The sequence below is a fragment of the Mobula hypostoma genome, chromosome X2 (assembly GCF_963921235.1).
Source record: "Mobula hypostoma chromosome X2, sMobHyp1.1, whole genome shotgun sequence".
Taxonomy (NCBI): domain Eukaryota; kingdom Metazoa; phylum Chordata; class Chondrichthyes; order Myliobatiformes; family Myliobatidae; genus Mobula; species Mobula hypostoma.
The window spans coordinates 18,727,115-18,749,092 of record NC_086129.1 but is presented as its reverse complement, the minus strand read 5'-3'; the positions used below and the strand labels follow the sequence as shown (position 1 = coordinate 18,749,092).

The 21,978-nt window shown below is 42.0% G+C and overlaps 1 protein-coding gene across 4 annotated transcripts in view; it reads left to right on the top strand.

Moving 5' to 3' along the window:
* The window catches only part of ets1 (v-ets avian erythroblastosis virus E26 oncogene homolog 1), a 108,803-nt gene extending 87,554 nt beyond the window's left edge, over nucleotides 1-21,249 (top strand). For all 4 annotated transcript variants that reach the window (XM_063038168.1, XM_063038171.1, XM_063038170.1 and 1 more), the window contains 2 exons: nucleotides 15,776-15,894; nucleotides 19,015-21,249. In XM_063038168.1, coding sequence (XP_062894238.1) covers nucleotides 15,776-15,894; nucleotides 19,015-19,230 — 335 coding nt within the window. In that variant the 3' untranslated portion in view covers nucleotides 19,231-21,249. The remainder of the gene's footprint in view (nucleotides 1-15,775; nucleotides 15,895-19,014) is intronic.
* The last annotated feature ends 729 nt before the right edge of the window (nucleotides 21,250-21,978 follow it).

Sequence of the window (21,978 nt, the reverse complement as noted above, 5' to 3'; positions counted from 1 at the left end):
ACAGGCGCTGAGAAGGTGGGAAGCTAGGCTGTGTATACCTGTGTACAATTCGCCCTTGTGTTGTTGATGTTTCTGTAGCAGTGGTCACACCAGCTATTGCCATAGCTTGTATAGCACTCATTTCCTTTGCTGCTGGCAGAAAATGGAGCCTTTAGGCATGGCCTATAACTTCTGTTAAGCACACACACAGAAGAACCCGAGAACACAAAATGCTGAGACCGCCAAAGGGTCCGTTAAAGTAGCTTTGCTGTCACCCTCTCCATGTCTGTTTGCCTTCCATTGCAAGTGAGCAAGATGGTCAGCTCTTGGCTGGTGGCTTTCCTGCATGAGCCATACAAATCCACAGTCAGCCTGCAGCTTACTTTTGTGTACACCACTCACTACGCATGTGTTGCTAGGGGAAGGCTAGAACGACATGGTGCACAGACTATCTCCTTTCCACCTCCCTGTTCCCCTCACCATTTCTGTTGCTGTTCAGTGGCTACCCCAGGAGAGTTCTTTTGACATCAGCTCATCTCCCAGTTTTCAGTGGACAATGCCGCTTGAGTTTGAAGCTCTCAGTGCCTCTCCCAATTGGTAGGAAACCTACATATTTGGATAACCTTTGTGTTGAGTGGATGTCAGGTCAGTGTCAGTGGGTAAGGAACGTTCTCTTGTAAGAAAAAAGTTTGGATAAATATATGGATGAGAGAGGTATGGAGGGCTATGGTCCGGGTACAGGTTGAGACTAGGCAGAAACACAGTTTTGGAATGGACTAGATGGGCCAAAGGGCCTGTTTCAGTGCTCTATGATGTCCCATTCTAGTGCAGGTATCTGTGTGCAACATACCAGATTATCTTTCTGTTATCATTTCCCCCAATTCCAAGTTTTTTGTTGGTTCTTGTGGGTGTTAGTGCTATGTACAGCATATGTTTTGAGTGCTGGAAAAAGGGTGACTCCCACTTTTCGATGGGTTTTGATTCACTCCACTGAGAAGGTTCACTAATCTCTAGTTGGCAGAGGTTCTACAACCTGTCACCTTAACCCTGTGCAAACTGCAATGAGTTATTCTTGCAACGGGTTTCTGGTAATGTAAAGGTATCACAACACTTGATGTTATTTTTAACTCATCCAGTTTTCTGTGAGTTTCAACAAAAGCATCCGCTACCTACTGGTTTTAAGTTCAAAATGTTTGTGCAGTTCCTTGGATGGCTTGCATGGTAAATACAGCATGGTGAGTGGAGATTGCCAGGTTATCGCAAGAGTGGACTGGAGGAGGTACAGAAAGTTCAGTCAGTGCTCTCGCTCTTGATCAGTAGACGAATAACTATTCATTTAGTGCAGGTCCTTGAATGTGGCACGGCGACACAGTTGAGTTCTAGTGTCTCACCCTCAGCCTGTGACTGTATTGAACAAGTCAGAGTTTTGAGGGGTGTGGAACTAGACTAAGAACCATTGGGAAGACAGAGGAAAGAGGCGGGGGCGGGGGGGGGGAGATCTGTGATCAGTCTCCTCAGCCTTTGTTGGGTAATGCAGGTTTGAAAATGGGAGATAATTTGCTGAATAAAAGAGATCTGCACCCTACTCCAGTCTAAGTCAAATCAGATGACCCTGATCTTTACAAGACATCAAGATAATGACCTCTGTAAAGCTATTAAGGATGCCAAGAGATAATACCACACCAAAATAGAGTCCCAGAGCATCCATCAGTTGTGGCAGGGCTTGCATACTAGAATGGGCAACAAAGTTAAGTCAAGTAGCATCACCAACGACAGCGCATACCCTCCTGATGATCTTAACACTCATCCGGAAAGGATGGAATGGACCACACTCTCTGATAGCCTCCAATGAGCCATAACCCACATTCACTGTTGAAGATGTAAGATCAATCTTCCAGAGAGTGAGTCCATGGGAAACAGTTAGCTTGGAGAGTGTCCCTGGCTGTGTCCTTAGATCTGTACAGGTAAGCTGGCAAGGATACTTGCAAGCTTTTTATATCATCTCTCTGCATCAGTTTGAGGTTCCCACTTGCTTTAAGAAGACCACTGTCATCCTGGTACATAAGGGAAAAAAAGTTAACTTACCATAATGATGACTATCTGGTGGCACTGACATCCACTATCGTGAAGTGCTTCAAGAAGTTGCTCATGAGACATAGTAACTCCAGTCTTCCAGGGAACCTTGACCCACTGCAATTTGGCTATTGCCAAAACAGGTCTATGCTGGATGCCATCTCCTTGGCCCTACACTCATCTGGGACATTGGACAGTAAAAACACCTACATTGTACTATTGTCTACTGACTATATTTCCGCATTTAATACTGTAATTCCAAGCAAACTCATCACCAAACTCCAGAACCTGAGAGTCAGTGCTTACCTTTGCAACCAGTTCCTTGACATACTGACCAGCAGACCACAGTCAGTAAGGATGAGCAACAAGATATACGCCACAATTTTACTAATCCAGGGGTTCCCAACTTTTTTTTATGTCACAGACCCCTACCATTAACTAAGGGGTGTGTGGACCCCACGTTGGGAACCCCTGCTCCACGAGGTTGTGGACTGCATAGCCACATTCTGCTCTAGTTCCATCTCTGAGTTTGTAGATGACACCACCGTAGTCAGCCGCATCTCAAATAAGGATGAGTCAGAGTAAAGGAAGGAGATAGAGAGCTGAGACATGGTGTCTCAACGACAACAGTTCCCTCTGTCAGCAGAACGAAAGAGATGGTCATTGAGTACAGGAAGGAGGATATGGTACACATGCTCCTGCTTATAGCAATGAGTCTGAGGTTGACAGCGATGAAAGTTTGTAAGTTCTAAGGAGTGGATATCACTGACAGCCTGTCCTGGTCCAACCATGTTGATGCCACAACCAAAAAAGCTCACTAATGCCTCTACTTCCCCAGAAAGCTAAAAAAAAATGGCATATCCCCTGAGATCAGAGGGTCCCAAACTTTTTTATGCCATGGACCAATACCATTAAGCAAGGGGTCTGTGGACCCCAGGGTGGGAACCCCTTCCTTAGATCCTCACCAGTTTGCATCAACGCACCATAGAAAGTATCCTATTGGGATGCATCATGGCTTGGTATGGCAAATGCCCCGCCCATGAGTGTAAGAAACTGGAGTTGTGGGCACAGTTCAGCACAGCACGAAAACCAACCTCCCTTCCATGAACCCTGTCTGTACTTCTCACTGCCTCATTAAAACAGCCAGCTTAGTCAATGATCCCACTCAGACCAGATCCTGGAATTTCCAGAAAATTCATAATTAATCTCCAGGACAAGGTTGTGAGAAAAGTAGGGGTAAAACTGGGATAACAAAATTACATTTACTTTTTACAAAAAAGGAAATTCCTTTCTTCTCACCTCCCCCCTCACCGCAATGGGACAGAAGATGCAAATGCCTGAAAGCACATACCACCAGCTTCAAGACGATTGAATGGTCCCCATTACATACGATAAGGTGGACCCTTGAACTCAAACTCTACCTAATTGTGATCTTACACCTTACTGCCTAACTGCACTGCGCTTTTCCTGTACTGTAACACTTTATTCTGTCCTCTTATTGTTTAACCTTGTACTACCTCAATGCACTGTTGTAATGAATTGATCTGTGTGAATGGTATACAAGACCATATTAATATATATATTAATGACTTGGATGAGGGAATTAAATGCAGCATCTCCAAGTTTGCGGATGACACGAAGCTGGGTGGCAGTGTTAGCAGTGAGGAGGATGCTAAGAGGATGCAGGGTGACTTGGATAGGTTGGGTGAGTGGGCAAACTCATGGCAGATGCAATTTAATGTGGATAAATGTGAAGTTATCCACTTTGGTGGCAAAAATAGGAAAACAGATTATTATCTGAATGGTGGCCGATTAGGAAAAGGGGAGGTGCAACGAGACCTGGGTGTCATTATACACCAGTCATTGAAAGTGGGCATGCAGGTACAGCAGGCGGTGAAAAAGGCGAACGGTATGCTGGCATTTATAGCGAGAGGATTCGAGTACAGGAGCAGGGAGGTACTACTGCAGTTGTACAAGGCCTTGGTGAGACCACACCTGGAGTATTGTGTGCAGTTTTGGTCCCCTAATCTGAGGAAAGACATCTTTGCCATAGAGGGAGTACAAAGAAGGTTCACCAGATTGATTCCTGGGATGGCAGGTCTTTCATATGAAGAAAGACTGGATGAACTGGGCTTGTACTCGTTGGAATTTAGAAGATTGAGGGGGGATCTGATTGAAACGTATAAGATCCTAAAGGGATTGGACAGGCTAGATGCGGGAAGATTGTTCCCGATGTTGGGGAGGTCCAGAACGAGGGGTCACAGTTTGAGGATAGAGGGGAAGCCTTTTAGGACCGAGATTAGGAAAAACTTCTTCACACAGAGAGTGGTGAAACTGTGGAATTCTCTGCCACAGCAAACTGTTGAGGCCAGTTCATTAGCTATGTTTAAAAGGAAGTTAGATATGGCCCTTGTGGCTACAGGGGTCAGGGGGTATGGAGGGAAGGCTGGGTTCTGAGTTGGATGATCAGCCATGATCATAATAAATGGCGGTGCAGGCTCGAAGGGCCGAATGGCCTACTCCTGCACCTATTTTCTATGTTTCTATGTTTCTAAGACAAATTTTGCACTGTACCTCAGTACACGTGTCAATAATAAATCAATTTACTAATTTATCTTTGGCATTGCTAAACTTCCTGAGGCTACAGGCAGGAGTTTTTTGCACTCTTCATTGTAGCAGCAAATGTTAAACGTGTTTTAAAACGAGCTTTTCTAACAAAGGCCACAGGTTCTTTTGCAGATTAACTGGTGGGTGGGGCAGCCATGATACCCTGATCAATTGCTCCCTTAACATTAACATTACTAAAGCAGTTTCACTGCTTGTTATCACATTGCTGTCTGTGGATCTTACTTTGCATAATGTGGCTGCTGCAATTCCTACAGTGGCAGTGGTACTCCAGAAGTACTTCACTAGTTGAAAAACACTTCGTAATATCCTGGATTTATGAAGGACAGCTTCAAAAAGTCGTCATTTTAAAAGCTTCATTTTAAATTTTAGGTGGATCAATTTTAAGAAAAGTTTGGATCGGCACATGGGTGAGAGGGGTATGGAGAGCTATGGTCCAGGTGAAGGTAGATGAACAAGACAGAAAGCCAGGCTTACATGAATTTGATGGGCTGAATGGGCTCTCTCTGTGATGTAGTGATCTTTGACTCCATAAATTTGTTAACCAAGCATGTTAAGAGACCTGGGGCACTGGCAGTGATAGAGATTTGGCTTAGAGACATGATGTCTTGAAAGTCAGAATAGACGTGTTTAGTGCTCAATGTTCCAATGGAAATGGAAACCTTTCATTTCTCAACAAGAATATTTAGGTTAGTTGGTTCAGACAGTTTTGGGTACTTGAAAGAGAGGATAAGCTCAAACTTATTGTGCTGTGGTTTTCCGGTACTGGCCTCAAAGGCAATTCTTGAAGGTAGGTGCAGGGCAATGGCAGGCTAACTTGGTTGGACTTTTGGACCGATATCTGGGCCATGACGCAATACATCACTAGACATATTTTCTGACTAATTTTAGCTTTAACAAATTAATTTTTGAAATTATTCACAGAAGAACAGTCAGCTGCACAGAAATAGAGTTCCTTCCTTCAAAACAGTGCTTATCTCAGATGGCAACTGAGTTGCTTTTACTGTTCCTTCCTCTAATTACATGGAAATCACTCTGTCAGTTTGTGATAATCACAGCTCCCATTCATTGAAAATGCAAACACGAGGAAATCTGCAGATGCTGGAATTTCAAGCAACACACATAAAAAAATTGCTGGTGAACGCAGCGGGCCAGGCAGCATCTATAGGAAGAGGTACAGTCGACGTTTCAGGCTGGGACCCTTCGTCAGGACTAATTGAAAGAAGAGATAGTAAGAAATTTGTAAGTGGGAGGGGGAGATCTGAAATGATAGGAGAAGACAGGAGGGGAGGGGTGGATCTAAGAGCTGGAAAGTTGATTGACAAAAGGGATACCAGGCTGGAGAAGGGAGAGGATCATGGGATGGGAAGTCTGGGGAGAGAGAGAAGGGGGGAGGGGAGCCCGGAGGGTGGAGAGCAGGCAAGGAATTATAGTGAGAGGGACAGAGGGAGAAAAAAGAGAGAGAGACAAAAAAGGGGAAAAATAAAAAATATATTAAAAATATATTAAATAAATAAATAAGGGATGGGGTGTGAAGGGGAGGAGGGGCATTAACAGAAGTTAAAGAAGTCAATATTCATGCCATCAGGTTGGTCATGTTTGCACTCTTAATTCTATGTTCATGCTTTATTGCTAGTTGCCAGTGGTAGCCCAGTAAGTTTGAATGAATTTCTGAAAGTTTCACCACTAGCCCATCATTGCCAGTTACCCAGACTCCAGCCTTTCCCCACATTAACCCCCACCCACTGCTCCATTCCTGAGCTGCCCATTATACTGGCACGCATGTTCGGCACAGCATTATGGGCCGAAGGGCCTGTATTGTGCTGTAGGTTTTCTATGTTTCTATGACTGGAAATCAAAGAAAAACATAACTGCTTTATTGATTCTTATCCATCAAGCAGCTTCTTCCAGTTCCACTATTTTTTGTAAAAAGCAAATGTAATTATTTTTATTGTCCCGGTTTTACCCCTACTTTTCTCACAGCCTTGTCCTGGAGATTTATTATGTATTTTCTGGAAATTCCAGACCAATTCTGAATGACTGAAAATTTTAGTGGGAACCTTTACTGAGTCTAGGACAGCTTAATGCCAAAAGCAGTAACAGTAACAGAAGCATTCCTGAAACCAGTGCATCTTTTATTCTATCAGCCTAGCTCACATTGAAGGCAAGGTTATATTTGCTATCAGGCTTTCTTTCAAGCTGCAACAGCCATTCTTACCTGGCACATGAACTCTTGCATAGTTGGGCGAGTTGAATTTGAACCATGTGCTTTATTGTTTTGGCAGTCGATGAGTTTTTGTTCAATTTGATGTACATACATAAGCGTACACGTGTCTGTGTCCAGATATGTAAATGTGTGCAAACATATGCAGGTTAAACGGCAAGGGTTGACTGTCCTGCTCAGCAGGTGGAGTGATCTAGAGCCAATTACTTTTAATCTTGCAGTCAGTACTCTTTTAATGACCTCATTTATTGTTTCCAGTATTTTGACTGTTGAATTGTTTCTTTTAATGACCTCATTTATTGTTCCCAGTATTTTGACTGTTGAATTGTTTCTTTATCTGGAACTATAACTTTGCAAACATATCCAGAGCAGTCTTCAGGTTTGAAACTGCAAACTGAATCTTGGTTTATGAGCATATTCATTGTATGCTCAAAACTTTAGGAACAGTTTCTTCCCCTCTGTCATCAGATTTCTGACCAGTCCATGAACACTACCTCACTATTTATCTTTTTCTATTTACTTTTTATAAGTTCTCTTTTTTTTTGTCTTTCACTGAACTGCTGAACAAAGCAACATATTTCACTACATACGTCAGTGATAATAAATTTGAATCTGACTCTGAGGCTTTCAAGAGTTTCATCCAAATTTTAGCTCAGAGGAGCACACTGGGCTATGGCCAGGCCAGCATTTGTCATGCTTGCCGATAAGTAAGTAGGCCACCCACAAGCAAAAGCCTGTTTGGCCTCACACTCTGGCGCACTCCTCCACAATTACGCAGCTGCCCACACTGGCTGGGTTCAGATGTGGCGCTGCCCTTGATTTTAGCAAGGCCTGTGCTGCCGTTCAGAGTGCTGTGTTTCGAAGCCTGTCTAGCCACACCATCACTGTGGAGAATGGCAAGAGCTGCCGAGCCGTAGCGCTCAATTCTGCACCTTTTAAATGTGAAACTATTTCACAACACTGACAGAGAACTTGCAACAGATTTTTCTTCAATCTTGCAACTGCTCGTTGCAGGAAGCAGCCACCTCTATATTCCTTCACTCTTAATGCTGTACAGTGAAATGTAACTCATTAACATGTAATACAATGCAGGCAATATGAGGAAATGGCTGCTGGAGTATAATGATTTCCCCAATGTAAAACTAGCCCTTCAGTATTTGTCTTAACAGAGGGTTACATTTTACAATGAATAGTACAGTATATTACTACAAAGCATTATAATACAGGAATGATAGCAATCCAACTTTATGCAAATTTCCCATATATTTTAAAAGCATTTTGCAGGATAGGAATAATATTTATAATTGTTTAACTTATTTATTACCTTCATTATAATAATTTATAATCTTCATGAATGGCTGAATATATTCCATTTGTTTGACTATAGGTGATCATTTAATGGAATGAAAGCATTGTAGTAAGTGTACAGAATTGGTTTATTATTGTCAGATATACCGAGATTGAGTGAAAAGCTTGTCTTGCAAGCTGTTCATACAGATCATTACCCAGTACATTGAGGTCAAACAAGGTAAAACAAAAACAATGCGGAATGAAGTGCAAGATTTACAGAAAAAGTGCAATGCAGCTAGATAATAGGTGCAAGATTACAACAAAGTAGATTGAGGTCAACAGCCCATTTTACAGTGAATGTTTCTGACTCTCAGAGGAATCATTTGATGATTCTCAGGACTGGGACCTGAGGACTGCTTGCACTGGGTTATTGTGTATCAACCATTCAAATGTAGGCTAAAACTATACATTTATGTAGGACAGATATGTTCAAAGAATGTCTCAATGTTGGGCAGTGCTATGTAGCAAGGATTGTGAGGTGCTACACAGTTGCTTTTCTACAATGGGGCTATGAAAGTTCTAATGTAGAACTATCATACAATGACAGCTCTCTGTTGAACTAAATGTTCAAATATAGGGCCTTACTCTACATTAAAATAATTTCTCATACAATATTTTATTATACAGAGTGCTCTAATATAGGCCCATATGTTTGATTGAAAGATGTACAGTATATAAGTAAAGGCAGGTGTGTTCTAGCGGTTCCTGCTTCTTCACAGAAAATAGGGGGTGTTTTTGCTGTAATTTTTTGGGGGATCTATGACTGTCATGGTGCTTCATTCTCTTATCCAGAGTTGCAAAATTTCAAGTCAGTTTCCACTCTATCATCTCCTTCACCCTGACTTATTCCTTTCCTTTCTTAGCTCTATTTCCACTTGCTAGAATAGACAGCTGACTAGTGTCCAACATATAAATCCAACAATAGTCAAGAGGACTGCAGATGTCGAGACCAGAAAATGTCAGAAACAGTCAGCAGATCAAAAGGCTTCTATGGAATGAGAAACAGAATTAATGTATCAGATCAACAGGTTGACCCAAAATTACCTGGATCTGGATTAAATTGCAAGTTGTGAGAAGAGTTGGACCCATGATGGAACTGGCTGATTCCAACACACTCTCGTCCACTGGAGATTCCACACCAGGCCATGATACCACTAGTCAGGATGCTTCCCACTGTACATCTGTATAAGTGTGTCGGTCTTTGATAACGTGCAGAATCTCCTCAAGCATCCTGGAAAATTTCTCTACTTTCCGAGAAGTAGAGAAGATTTGGCAAAACAGTTACAACCCCACTTAACCAGCTGACATATTTAATTCCAGTATGTCTCCTCACCACCATTCATGATTCTGCCAGCAATCAGTAGTGTCATTGGTGAATTAGTTTACATTTTTAAAGGATAGACTTTGATAAATGGAGATGGTAACTGGTACGGGGAAAGACCCTGGAGACTGAGTTTTCACAGATCCACAAGAATCTCATTGAAAAGTGGGAAAAGCTTGAGGAGCTAAAACACTTATTTCTCTCGCTGTTTGCCTTCATGACCATCCTGAATTTAAGATTCATAGGTCTGATCTAATGCTAGAGAGGCACGAGTTCAAATCCCACCATGGTAGGAAGTTAAATAATTGTTTTCTTTGAAAAGCTAGTTCTCAATAATAGTCACTAAGAAACTGCAGGATTTTGTAAAAACCTCTCAGGCTCACTAATGGCCTTAATAGAAGAAATCTAAATTTAAATGAGCATAATCCTAGGCTTTCTGATCTCTCTTCATAACTTCATCTCAGACTCTGTGTAGGATAATTCTGGTTAACTTAAGTGATACTCAATCCATGTCCAATATATCCTTCCTAAGATACAATGGCTAGAACTATGGTCCTCGAGCCATTTAAGCCTAGAATTTTCTGTATGAATTATTTAGTGAGCCCTTATTTTTAGTTCCAAAGCCATTAGATTCATATTTCTTAATGAAATCCATTTGCTGCAGCTTCACCCACTCACTTAAACTTTTAAACTCATTGTAACCTAATGCTTCTGCCTGCATTGTGGATGATTGCTTTGTGTCATTAGCAAATTTCTGATATGTGCATCTCTGTGCCATCACAAAAATTGTTATAAATAAATTGAATAGTTCATCTCCATTACAATTCCTAAGGTACTGAGTCCGACTCAATATCTCTAACTCTGCTGCACAGTTACTTTCTATCGATCACTAATTTTCTTTCACTTCCATGAGCTATAGCTTTGTCTTGCAATTGCTTGTGAGGCTGCATCAGTGGAAAGATGGAATGAGTTACTGTAGAGGTACAGGAGCCTGAAGACCCACACTCCATGTTTTAAAAACAGCTTCTTCTCCTCTGTCATCAGATTTTTGAATGGTCCATGATCACAACATCATTTATTTTATTTTTGTAACTTGTATTCAGGAGCACCAGAGGGTAAGGAGATAAGGTGAGAGAGGAAAATGTAAATAGGAATGGGGAATGGTGAAGTGGGGAGCATTACTGGAAGTTTGAGAAGTCAATGTTCATGTCATCAGGTCGGAGGCTACCCAGACGGAATATAAGGTGTTACTCCTCCAACCTGAGTGTGGCCTCATCGCAACAGTAGAGGAGGCCATGGGCTGACATGTCAGAATGGAAATGGGAAGTGGAATTAAAGTGGGTGGCCACTAGGAGATTCCGCTTTTTCTGCCTCACCTGGAAGGACTGTTTAGGGCCCTGATGGTAGTGAGGGAGAAGATGTAGGGGCAGGTGTAGCACTTGTTCCACTTGCAAGGATAAGTGCCAGGAGGGAGATCAGTGGGGAAGAACGAATGGACAAGGGTGTAACAAAGGAAGTAATCCCTGCGCAAAGCAGAAAGTGTGGAGGATGGAAAGATGTGCTTGGTGGTGGGATCCTATTGGAGGTGGCGGAAGTTATGGAGAATTATGTGCTGGACGTGGAGGCTGGTGGGGTGGTAGGTGAAGACGAGAGGAACCCTAACCCTGGTGAGGTGGCGGGAGGGTGGGGTGAGGGCAGACATACGTGAAATGGAAGAGATGCAGTTGAGGGCAGAGTTGTTGGTGGAGGAAGGGAAGCTACTTTCTTTGAAGAAGGAGGACGTCTCCTTCACTCTGGAATGAAAAGCCTTATCTTGAGAGCAGATGTGGCGGGGACGGAGGAACTGAGAGAAGGGGATGGCATTTTTACAAGTAACAGGGTGGGAAGAGGAATAGTCCAGGTAGCTGTGAGAGTCAGTGGGTTTATAAAAGATATCTGTAAATTAGATATCTCCAGAGATAGAGAGATTGAAAAAGGGGAGGGAGGTGTCAGAAATAGACCAGATAAATTTGAGGGCAGAGTGGAAGTTGGAGGCAAAGTTGATGAAGTTGATGAGATCCACATGGGTGCAGGAAGCATCATCATCAGTGTAGCGTAGCTAGTAGGTTAATTGGTCATTGTAAAATATCTGGTGATTAGGCTGCGGTTAACTATGTTGGTTGCTGGGCAGTCTGGATCGAGGGGCCAGAAGCACCTGTTCCACTCTGTATCTCTAAATAAATTAATTAATTAACTTGATTAATCAGAAGTGGGCAGGTGAGGAAACAAGAAGATGATGGATGGTGAAATGGATAGGACAAAGGGAATATCTCTGTAATATTAACTCAGTTCTTCTCTCACTGTAGGCACTGCCTGATCTACTGGGTATTCCCAGTACTATATCATTGATTCGAGTTTCTAGCTGAAGCTTCAATCCCCACTTCATAGTCCTGGCGTGCATTTCCTCACTCCTTAGGTTCCTTTGTTAATTTCTTAATCAACCAAGAATCCCCTGCCTCCCCCGGCCTTCTAACTGGTCTATGGAAATGTGGAGGAAAATGAAGGGCCTTCTAACTGGTCTATGCCAAAAGTTACCTGGAGACCAACCCCATTTTTTTATTTTATTCCTTGTCCTAACACATGCTGACTGCCAGCTGGAGGCAGCTTCTGGTAGATTGACCAGGTACTTACTGCCTTCTCCACTGGGATTTGCCTGTAGGAACTGCCTAAGTTCCAACTAAGCAGATTCAGCAAATGGCAAGTGAGGAACCTGATTTTCTTTGCCCTCTCCACAATTAAAACACCATGATCAGCAGGATCTGTATCATGTTTCCTTGCAAGAGTGTCAGTCTTTTAGGAGGTTTCTTGCCCCTTCATTTTAAAAACTGTTTCTGTAGGGGTGTACAATTCAGACGCGAGTTTGGCTTCACAGCTTTGATGTTGAAGCACTGTTTAGATGAAGAGCTCCGGACACTGAATAAAACAAAAAGTTTCTTTTAAATATTCTGCTTTGATATTTTTCCTGGGTTGGCACGTGATTCATATTTTTCAGAGAAGCATCGGGGTAACCTTACAGCAGACTTTGTGAAAGACCAAATTGACAAATTTCATAATTAACAAGGGAAGCATCAAGGAAGCCAACAGTCTTCCGCCAATTACTGTATATTTACAATAGCATGAATAATATCAACAGCTCAAAATAATAGCAAAATAATTCTCAGTCTCTGTAACTTTCATAATTCACTAATTGCTTTAATATCTGTTCCTATGCAAATTTAAATTAATTGTCACTATACTCTTAAATATTAGACTGCTGAATAAGTACTCAGGGGTACTGTTGCCAGTATGAACAGTGAGTGTGTGAGTGAGGAAGTGTGTTCTCACACTGAACATGAATATGATCAGTAAGTTACTACAAATGAAATCACATCACTGAGCAGGCTATATAAAGCATAGAATACTACAGTTTAGTACAGGCATCTTGGCCCATGATGTGTGATGACCTTTAACCTACTCTAAAATCAATCTGACCCTTCACTCCCACATAGCTTTCCATTTTTCTATCATCCATGTGCCAACCAATCAATCCGTATTATTTGGCCCAACAAATCCAATCCATGTTATCTTATGCATTCTGTTGTGTCATCCATATTTTTCTCTTTCCTTCAGACCTGTCCATAAAACATGTCAAGCTTACTGCAATAATATGTCAGCGTCTGCATTCCACAGCATCAAGACTCTGTGTGAAGGCATTGCTCTTGCATTCTACCCTGAAACCTCCTGCTTTTAATCATGCACATCCTTTGGTTTTGGCACCAATCCTAATTATACTTTGAGCAGCTCTGTCAAATCACTGCTGAATTCCCTTTGTGAAGCGAAGACAGCCCCACCAAGTCTCAGACTGGGAGAGCAATAAGGACTACCATATTGTAGGCATGAGAATGGGTGGGTTTGAGACTGTGTCGCTGGGGGCTGTAGATCAGGATCGAAGTCACTCAGTGGCTGCCCATTTTGCTGCCACTTGCTTCAAGCTACTCTCACTCACTGCCTGCTTGCATTCTTCAGCAATTGGGTCATCACAACCATAAATGGGGATGCTAGTAAAATCAGCAAAAAATGAGACCTAAAGAGTCCAGCACTGTCACCTCATCCCAGATGGAAACACTGACTCTGTGATTATCTCTACTGCATTTTTTTTTTTACAGTCCCATCAATACATCCCCTTGTTCCCAACATGAGACACAAATACTCCATTTCTACATAGTAATGAACTGATGCTATCATACAACCGTGAGTTTGGCTTAAATTTTTCTGCATTAGCTTTTTTTTTTCTTTTCAGTACGTTGGATTTTGCTCAGCAAACACTGTGCTCATTGTCGGGAATTTTTAGCATATGATCCCTGGCATAAGCTCTATTCTTAGGCATCTGATAGAAAGGGCAGGGTTAATGCAGTGTGAAGTCTATGCACTCCTTGTGATGCTCTTTCATATTTAGCTGACTGTTGGAGGGGACTCGGTGTTTGAGTTGGAATTCTTTGATTACTGTACATTTTGTCTCACTGGGTAGCATCACGGCCTTTGTGACAAAAGAACGTGACCTCCGCCATCACGCCACAGACTTCAAAGTTTGAATTTGGCTAAGACTGAGGATATACAAATGGAAATCTGGGTGATGTGCCAATTAGCAAGCTGAAGCTATCCTTCAATGTGAATGTGAACAATTCCGTACCAGACAACGGAGAGCTTGGCCTGAATGTTTCTGACATTCCAATAGTGCCTTCACTTCCAGATTTTCACGATTAGGTGTATAGCTCTTACGGACACCCTACACTTGTGAATTGTGTTATATACACTCAGGTCCTTTCATCATTAAATGCCCTGCTGATGGATATTAAGCTAGATCTCTCGAGCGGTAGGCTCAACAACAGTCCTCAGTAAGTGAGCATCAGTGGAAAACGTTAGTCATAGTTATAATGGGCAAATCAAATGCCTTTGAATCATAGACGATAACATTTATTTAAACAATACTCCAATTTCTGTAACTGTTCTCTTTCCTTTCCATTATAAACCTGCCCAAAATTTATCTGAAGTTCCTCAAATATCTTCATGATTCTGCCATGAAAGTAATGAAATTTTGGCATGCAGATTTTTCACTGTACTTTGGTACATGTGACAATAATAAACCAATTTACCAGTTTATTAATTTCATTTTTATATCTACTTGAAAGAGGAGATAAATTTAGTTTGATACCTCACCAAAAGGACCTCCGTCAGTACTTCCTTATTTTCTCTGGCCTGTGTTTGCGGAGTTTGCACTGTATGGAGTTACTACTATTTTTGGGAGTGACATATTGAAATTGACTTGTAGTGCAGAAAAGAACATTTGCTTTGTATGGGGAGTCTTATCTGTACCATTTGAACAAGCTGCTCAGTTTATTGGAGAAATCCTCTTGCAAATTTTAGTATGTGTTGACACATGGATTTGAAGATCCTTTGATGAAGAATGAATGATTGGTATAATTACACTGTAGTTACAAATTCAGAAATTCTGGAAAAACTCAGCCAGTCAAGCAGGCCTTTGTTTTAGTCTGATCCCTGTGCTGACTACCCCTCATTATCTGAGGCCATAAGGAGAGCCACAAAGGAGAGTCAGGCTGCCAATAATACTGCTGATATTCTATGTTTCATTTTCCACTCTGCCATATGCAAGGATCTCATTCAATTTTCTCACCATTGATGCATTTTAAGTAGGCATTGCTGTTTTCCAGGACCAGTTTTGGAGGAATCATTCTTGCTGCATTTTCTGTTTAATTGTGTATAAACTGGGACCTGCAGTGTTTGTAAATGTCTTAAATCTGACAAAGAGATTTCCTAAACTATCTTCTCCATGTCTTCCTTCCCTTTTGCCATCCTCCTCACCTATTCCTTTCTATCTGCTCTCTTCCATGCCTTTCTTTCCATCTTTAATCTGTCCATTTCCTCTCTGCTACCCCATCTTTTGTAAAACCCTTCCTCTCTCTTTTTCTCCAAATTTTTATTAAAGTATTGTAATGCACTGCAAGGTGTATAGAACAGGTATGTGAACAATTTATTTCACGATAAAAGCAGGTCAGTTAAACCAAGGTAGTTTGTGTGCATGATTCCCTGTTGAGAGCATGGGGTATAGTCAGAGCCTTTGATCTCTTGGGGAACTGCTAATTAACAACCTTTTCTTCTTGTGACAGGCAGTGGACCCATCCAGTTGTGGCAATTCCTGCTGGAACTCCTGACTGACAAATCATGCCAGTCGTTTATCAGTTGGACCGGCGATGGCTGGGAATTCAAACTGGCAGATCCCGATGAGGTAACAGTGCAGAGACATTGACTCAGCTGCAAGCGTTGTGTGGTTCTTGACTGAACCTGTGTTAGATATTTTAAAATTCTCCTCAAGGATGCAGGTTCAGTACACAGAACGCAGAGCATCTAAATGCCAATAGCCTAATTAACTGGAAATGTGAGAAAGCCAGTCTTCACTGTTGAGAAGCAAAGGGACTGTTTTGAATTTCTTGAAAATCATAAGGTGTTAATTTCTTGAGGAAAATGTTAATGATTTCTTTTTCAGTGTATCTGCCCAGTTCTGGGCTGTATGCAGTATTGTAGTCCATGAGAGGATGGCTGTGGTTGTGGCTGTGTTTTGCAATTGCAATGACTATGGTGCCTGAATTAGTCGCTTAATTTCCCCATCTCTCAATACATTGTCCTTCTTAAATGTTGACCCAATTTGAAAAATGAACCAAAAACACTGAAGTAGTGTTTTCTTGCATCTTGTATGGGATTTCAAATCCAGAAAAACCCCAAGCTTTTGAGGTAAGCTGTTGCGTAACTCCTGCCACTGCAGCAAATGGACATTTTACGATTTTCTGGAAATTAGAGAACTTCACTTTTCTTAATCAGTAAGTGAGAACACATTTTTCCATGGTGCAGTGGACATAAAAGTGTATGTCTCTGAATTTATTACTGCCATTCAGGTCCAGTATCATCACCCGTTCTTTGGCTTCCTCAAGCTTCCATTGGATGGTAACTGGCTTCATCACCTTGACTAATTCACCTGTATGTTGTGACTTGTGCCCAAACATATTTAGAGGTGCTTTAATAATCATAACTCGTCTGAGTGCTAGTGGTACCATGTAACCCAGTACTACCTGTCGGGTGGTCGGCAACTAAACTGGCTCTCTCACCAGGCTTGCCTGGTGAGGAGGGTGGCTAGACACCCTGCAGGACGAGAAACAAGACCTGTCAAAGGGTGGATGAACCCTCTCGTAGGGTCAACGGCCATCTAGCAAACACGTGCCGTGAAGCGCGGAAAGGGCATCCCTTGCATCGAAGCTTGGTCTGGCCATTCACTGCAACAGAACTTCCCCCAGCCGTCTTGGACCCCACCATGCCGCTGGATCCGGGAGGGGATGTTGAGAGGGTGGGTCTGGACCTGTGCAACCCCCTACTCACCTAACATCCACACACGCACACGCTGTTCCTTTTTGAGGAGTGGGGTCAACCCCACTGACTGACTGAAAGGAACCATCATCATCCTATGGGATGGATAGTCAGAGAAAAATCATCCAGTATTGATTTTTCTACTTCACTGATGAACTAATTCAGGTCCAATAAGCAAGCCAAAATATTTCCAAGCCCAACATGAGTAGATACCAGATCTAAGATTCTTCAGGTCTGCACAGCACAATCGCTTACCAACTGAGCTAAATGATGAAAGCCATCCCATTGCGAAAAGGGTTCAATTGTGAAGCCACATTACATGAACTGAGGTTATGTTCCCGTGTGTTTAAAAGATAGAGGAACAGTATTATACAAAATTTCAAAATTAACAATTATTCAAAAGTGTAGATAAAGTTTTTTTCCCCACCCCACTCGTGGCACTTCTGCAATGGGGACACACCATCTCAAAACGAAAGCTAGGCACTTCCAGAGATGCGTTTCTCTTACAGCAGAAAGTGAAAATATGGAAACTCCTCCTCAGGTTTTGAATCTGTAGGAAGAATAGAGAATAAATGATTTTTATTGGATAAGATAATCCTGCAAATTGTATTAGGTGTGGGTAAACTTGAGCTGAAGTGCCAATGGGCCACAATTTAACTGAATAACAAAGTAGGCTCAAGGTGCTGAATGTCCAGTGCCTTTGCTGTTGTTCTAATCTCCTGCCTAAATAATGGACCAGTTGCCATTTACTGCTTTAGCCTCAGAACACCTGTATGCGCTCTGCTGTCAGTAAAAGGTCTCAACAATTCAGAAGGCCATCTGAACCCAGCCCTTTGAATAGTTATCCAATTATCCCTGAGTTCCTACTTTCTACTCACACCTCTGCAGGTAGTTTCCTTTTTCAAAATAAATTAATTCTTTTCTGAATACAACTGATCAATTTCAGGCAGCAAACTCCAATTTACCCCAACTAGCCTGGAATACCTTGGTATAGAGTCAAAGGGTCATAGAATCATACAGCACTTAATTAGGCCCTTCAGCCCAACTCATCCTTGCCAACTCTGCTGCCCAGTGAGCTAGTTCCATCTGCCTGACTGTTAGGGGTGGAGTTAATTGTGTGGTCCAAGCAGATTTTCAAATCTTTGACTGGTGAAGTTCTCATGCTGACCAGGATAGGATGATATATTCAGAGTGAAGTTGATTTCGGTACCATTCTCCCACTAAACCTGATATGATGCAGGAAGCAAGCCTGGCATTCAAGAGAGATCTTCCCAGTGAATGTTCCCTTTGCAGAGAATCATGGTTAGGTCTCAAATGGACTAGATTGATGCTTCTATCATAAGTACACAGGGAATATTTAGAGATGGTGGATAAAGTACAATAACGTTTGCAAGACTTATACCTGAACTGGGGTTTAAATCATCACTGGAGACTGAAGAGACGGGCATATTTTGCCCCCCTCAAAAAATGATAAAGTTTCCAGATGCCATAAACAAAGATCTTGGACATTACGAAGAAACTTAGAGTCATAGAGTTGTACAACACACAGATGAGCCCTTCGGCCCATCACATCCATGCTGACTATGTTAGAGTAAATGTAAGAGGCTGTTTCCAGCTGAGTGAGATAGACCCAAGACTAGAGGCAGAAATGTAAGACGGGGTGATTACTTAAGATATTTTAAGATCACTTAAGGGAAGCAGCCTTCCCTGGAGAGTGGGAGGAATGTGGACAACTCCATGGAGCCGATGAAGAGAATAGTAGAATTGCACAAGAGGAATTTGGATAAATAGATCAAGGATAGAAAAGCAGATAGAAAGGGCAAGCTAGGGAGATTTGAATTGGATAGATGGTCTTGGATAACTGAAACATGTTGGACTGAATAGCCTTAATTGTTTTCTGTAGTCCTAATTCTGTCTTCTATATCATAACAAAATTTACAAAACATAAGTATATGTATGTCTATGTTCATACAAATACATCTATGTTTAGGTTGCCAGGCGATGGGGAAAAAGGAAGAATAAGCCAAAGATGAACTACGAGAAGCTGAGCAGAGGCCTACGTTATTACTATGACAAGAACATCATTCACAAAACAGCAGGCAAGCGCTATGTGTACCGGTTTGTTTGTGACCTCCAAAGCCTGCTGGGTTACACACCAGAGGAGCTACATGCCATGCTGGATGTTAAACCAGATTCTGATGAGTAAGGAGCAGCCACTTATAGGACCGAATTGTAGGCTGCGCTCACATACAGGACTTGTATATGATTTGTTTGCTTAAGCTTCATATAGAAAGTCAAGATTCATCGCTTTGAAGACAAGCATTGGACATCAATGCACAATTCCTCAAAAGCAAACAAAACCAGTTGTTTCTTCTTTAAAAAAATATTGTTTTTGGTTTTCTAAACTTTTTTCCTGCCTTACAAGTTGGACAGTACAAGGATTGCATTGACATAAAACATTGTGGGATATGGAGCAGGCACACTTAGCACAAGAAACATCATTACCACCAATGGACTGTTGTGTGGTTGTTGGTGTCCATGTCCATTAATGGCCTTGGTCACATCAGTGGACTGAAGCTGGTGTCTCAGGAAATTCACTGTGTTCCTTCTGTGCCAGTAGTTTTGTCTTAAGCTCATACCTAAGTTGACCTCAGTATTTTCAGTATTGTATAGACCCTTGCCAGCTGTTTTGACGAAGTGTTCAAGGTCTGTAGAACACATCAGGATGTTTGACTGAGGAACTGAAAACAGGCAGTGACCAACTGAAGTTCCAAAAACCATCTCATAAGCCAAGCCAGCTGGAATCTGCGTTTCACTATTTGTCCAGTGTGGGGTCCATTGCATCATTTATTATCTTTAATTAGGGAATAGTCAATGACAGTAGGAAAGGTGAGGGGAAACCCTGAAGCATTATACAGTACCTGGGTCCAGCTCAAAGACCTAGTATGCCACTGTCTGCCTCACAGCCTCATGCCTCTAAAGCTTTGCATATGAACTGAGTTAAGGCAGTTCCTATCTAACTGCTCCCTGATACTGTTTTATATATATAGAATATGTGCTGTGGTATATTCTGTGTAACTACATAACCTGTTGGGACAGTGTTTTTGAAAAGCTACTTGGAAAAGCAAGTCTAATATTGGCCTCAGTTATCCCAGGAAGGTCCAAGGAAGTGAGGGAGCATTGGGATCAGGAAGAATCTTATACAGTTCACTGCATTCAAATTTGTTCAGACAAATGAAGGACAGCAATGTTTTCCAGCCTCACAACTCTGAATTGTTCTGAGATAGAGTGTTTAATCTGCAAGCGTGATAGATGGTTCCTTGAATTGATGGACATTTCAACCCTTCAAACTTTCCACAGTGGAGGAAGTGGACTGAAAATCTGTTTTTGAAGAGTTGAAGTTGAACTTGAGGAGGAATTCCATTGTTAAGGCCAAGCAAGGCCATGCCAGTATTTCTGGTGACTTTTCTCACTTATCCAGGAGGCTTTATGCTCACTATTTCTTTGCTGTTATCTGTAAGCCAAATATTATTATGTGCCTTCACTTTTGAAGGTTTTTGCATTGTAGATGTTTTCTGGCATTCACTGCGTGACTTCACTTCAAGGTTCTTTCCTCCTTTTTCCTGGCCACATTGTTAAAGATATGTTTGTACCAACCATGGGTAAGTGATGTTGCACCATCTGTGAAATGTCTCTGAGCAATGCCTTCAAGTACTAATGTCTGAACACACTGCGAGTCTGTCAGTGAAGAGCTGAGATCTTACAGCGTATAAAATGTCAGTTGGGTGATTCACAGTTACTCGGTCCACAAGATTACTTTACTCAGAACAGTAAGAGCATGTGTGAAATCCATTAGTCTCCGCTAATGAGAAATGATCTTTGCTCTTAAACTAGTTTTTCTCCAGATTATTTGTTTGTAAAAGTTGGATGAGGGATAAATATTAGCCTGGTCTGCAGATGTTTTTTACTGCATACAATGAGTTTTAATGTTCAGTGTTTCCAGAAAGGTTGGATTATTAAGTAAAAATAAGAAAAGCAATATCGTACTGTGGACAATTCTTTGGTATATTTATATATCACTAGGGTGGCTAAGACTTTTGCACAGTTCTGTAGTAATTTTATGTATCACACTGTACTGCTACCAGAAAAAAAACAAATTTCATGACATATGTGAGTGATGATAAACCTGATTCTGATATGGGTCTCTATTGTGGGCTGAGAGTGGGAAGGGGGCAGGGAGAGGGGAATCATAGTTGGGGAAAGGGGAAGGGAGAGGGGAGGGAGCGGGAAGCACCAGAGAGACATTCTGTAATGATCAATAAACCAATTGTTTGGAATCAATTGACCTCGTCTGGTGTCTCAGGGCTGGGTGTGTCTGCACCCGTGCCACACCCCACCCCTGTCACTCCTTCTCTGCCACATGTCCCACACACCTCCCGTGGCATTCCACACTCGCCACTCCCAACATTCTTTGCTCCCGCCAGATTTACAAACTCGCCCTCCGTTCCACGTTGACAAATACAGTACTGTGCAAAACTCATAAGCACCCTAGCTATATATTTGTGTGGCTAAGACTTCTGTACAGTACTGTAGCTCTGATTGTTCAGTTTTAGGGAAATGTTCTTGTGCCATGTTGATAGCAACAGATTTCCTTGTGAGTTTTTCTTGAGTATCCCTAAATACAGCCACCACCACCTGGGTCCATCTGCCTATGACCCACAAACCACACCTTCTCGTTCTCCTGTGCCCTCCCTCAATAGTTCCATCTGCCCATCTCTTCCTTAATTCGTCTCCAGCCTAGCTGTCTCCACTTACCAGCTTCCAGCCTAGTCTCTACCTCCACCCTCCCCACAGTCAGCTGGCTCCATCTGACCCTTTTTAAATAATTTTTTGTTTTAACCTGTTTCTATCTCATCTCCCGACTCTACCTTTCCTTCTCCTCCACTTGGCTCCA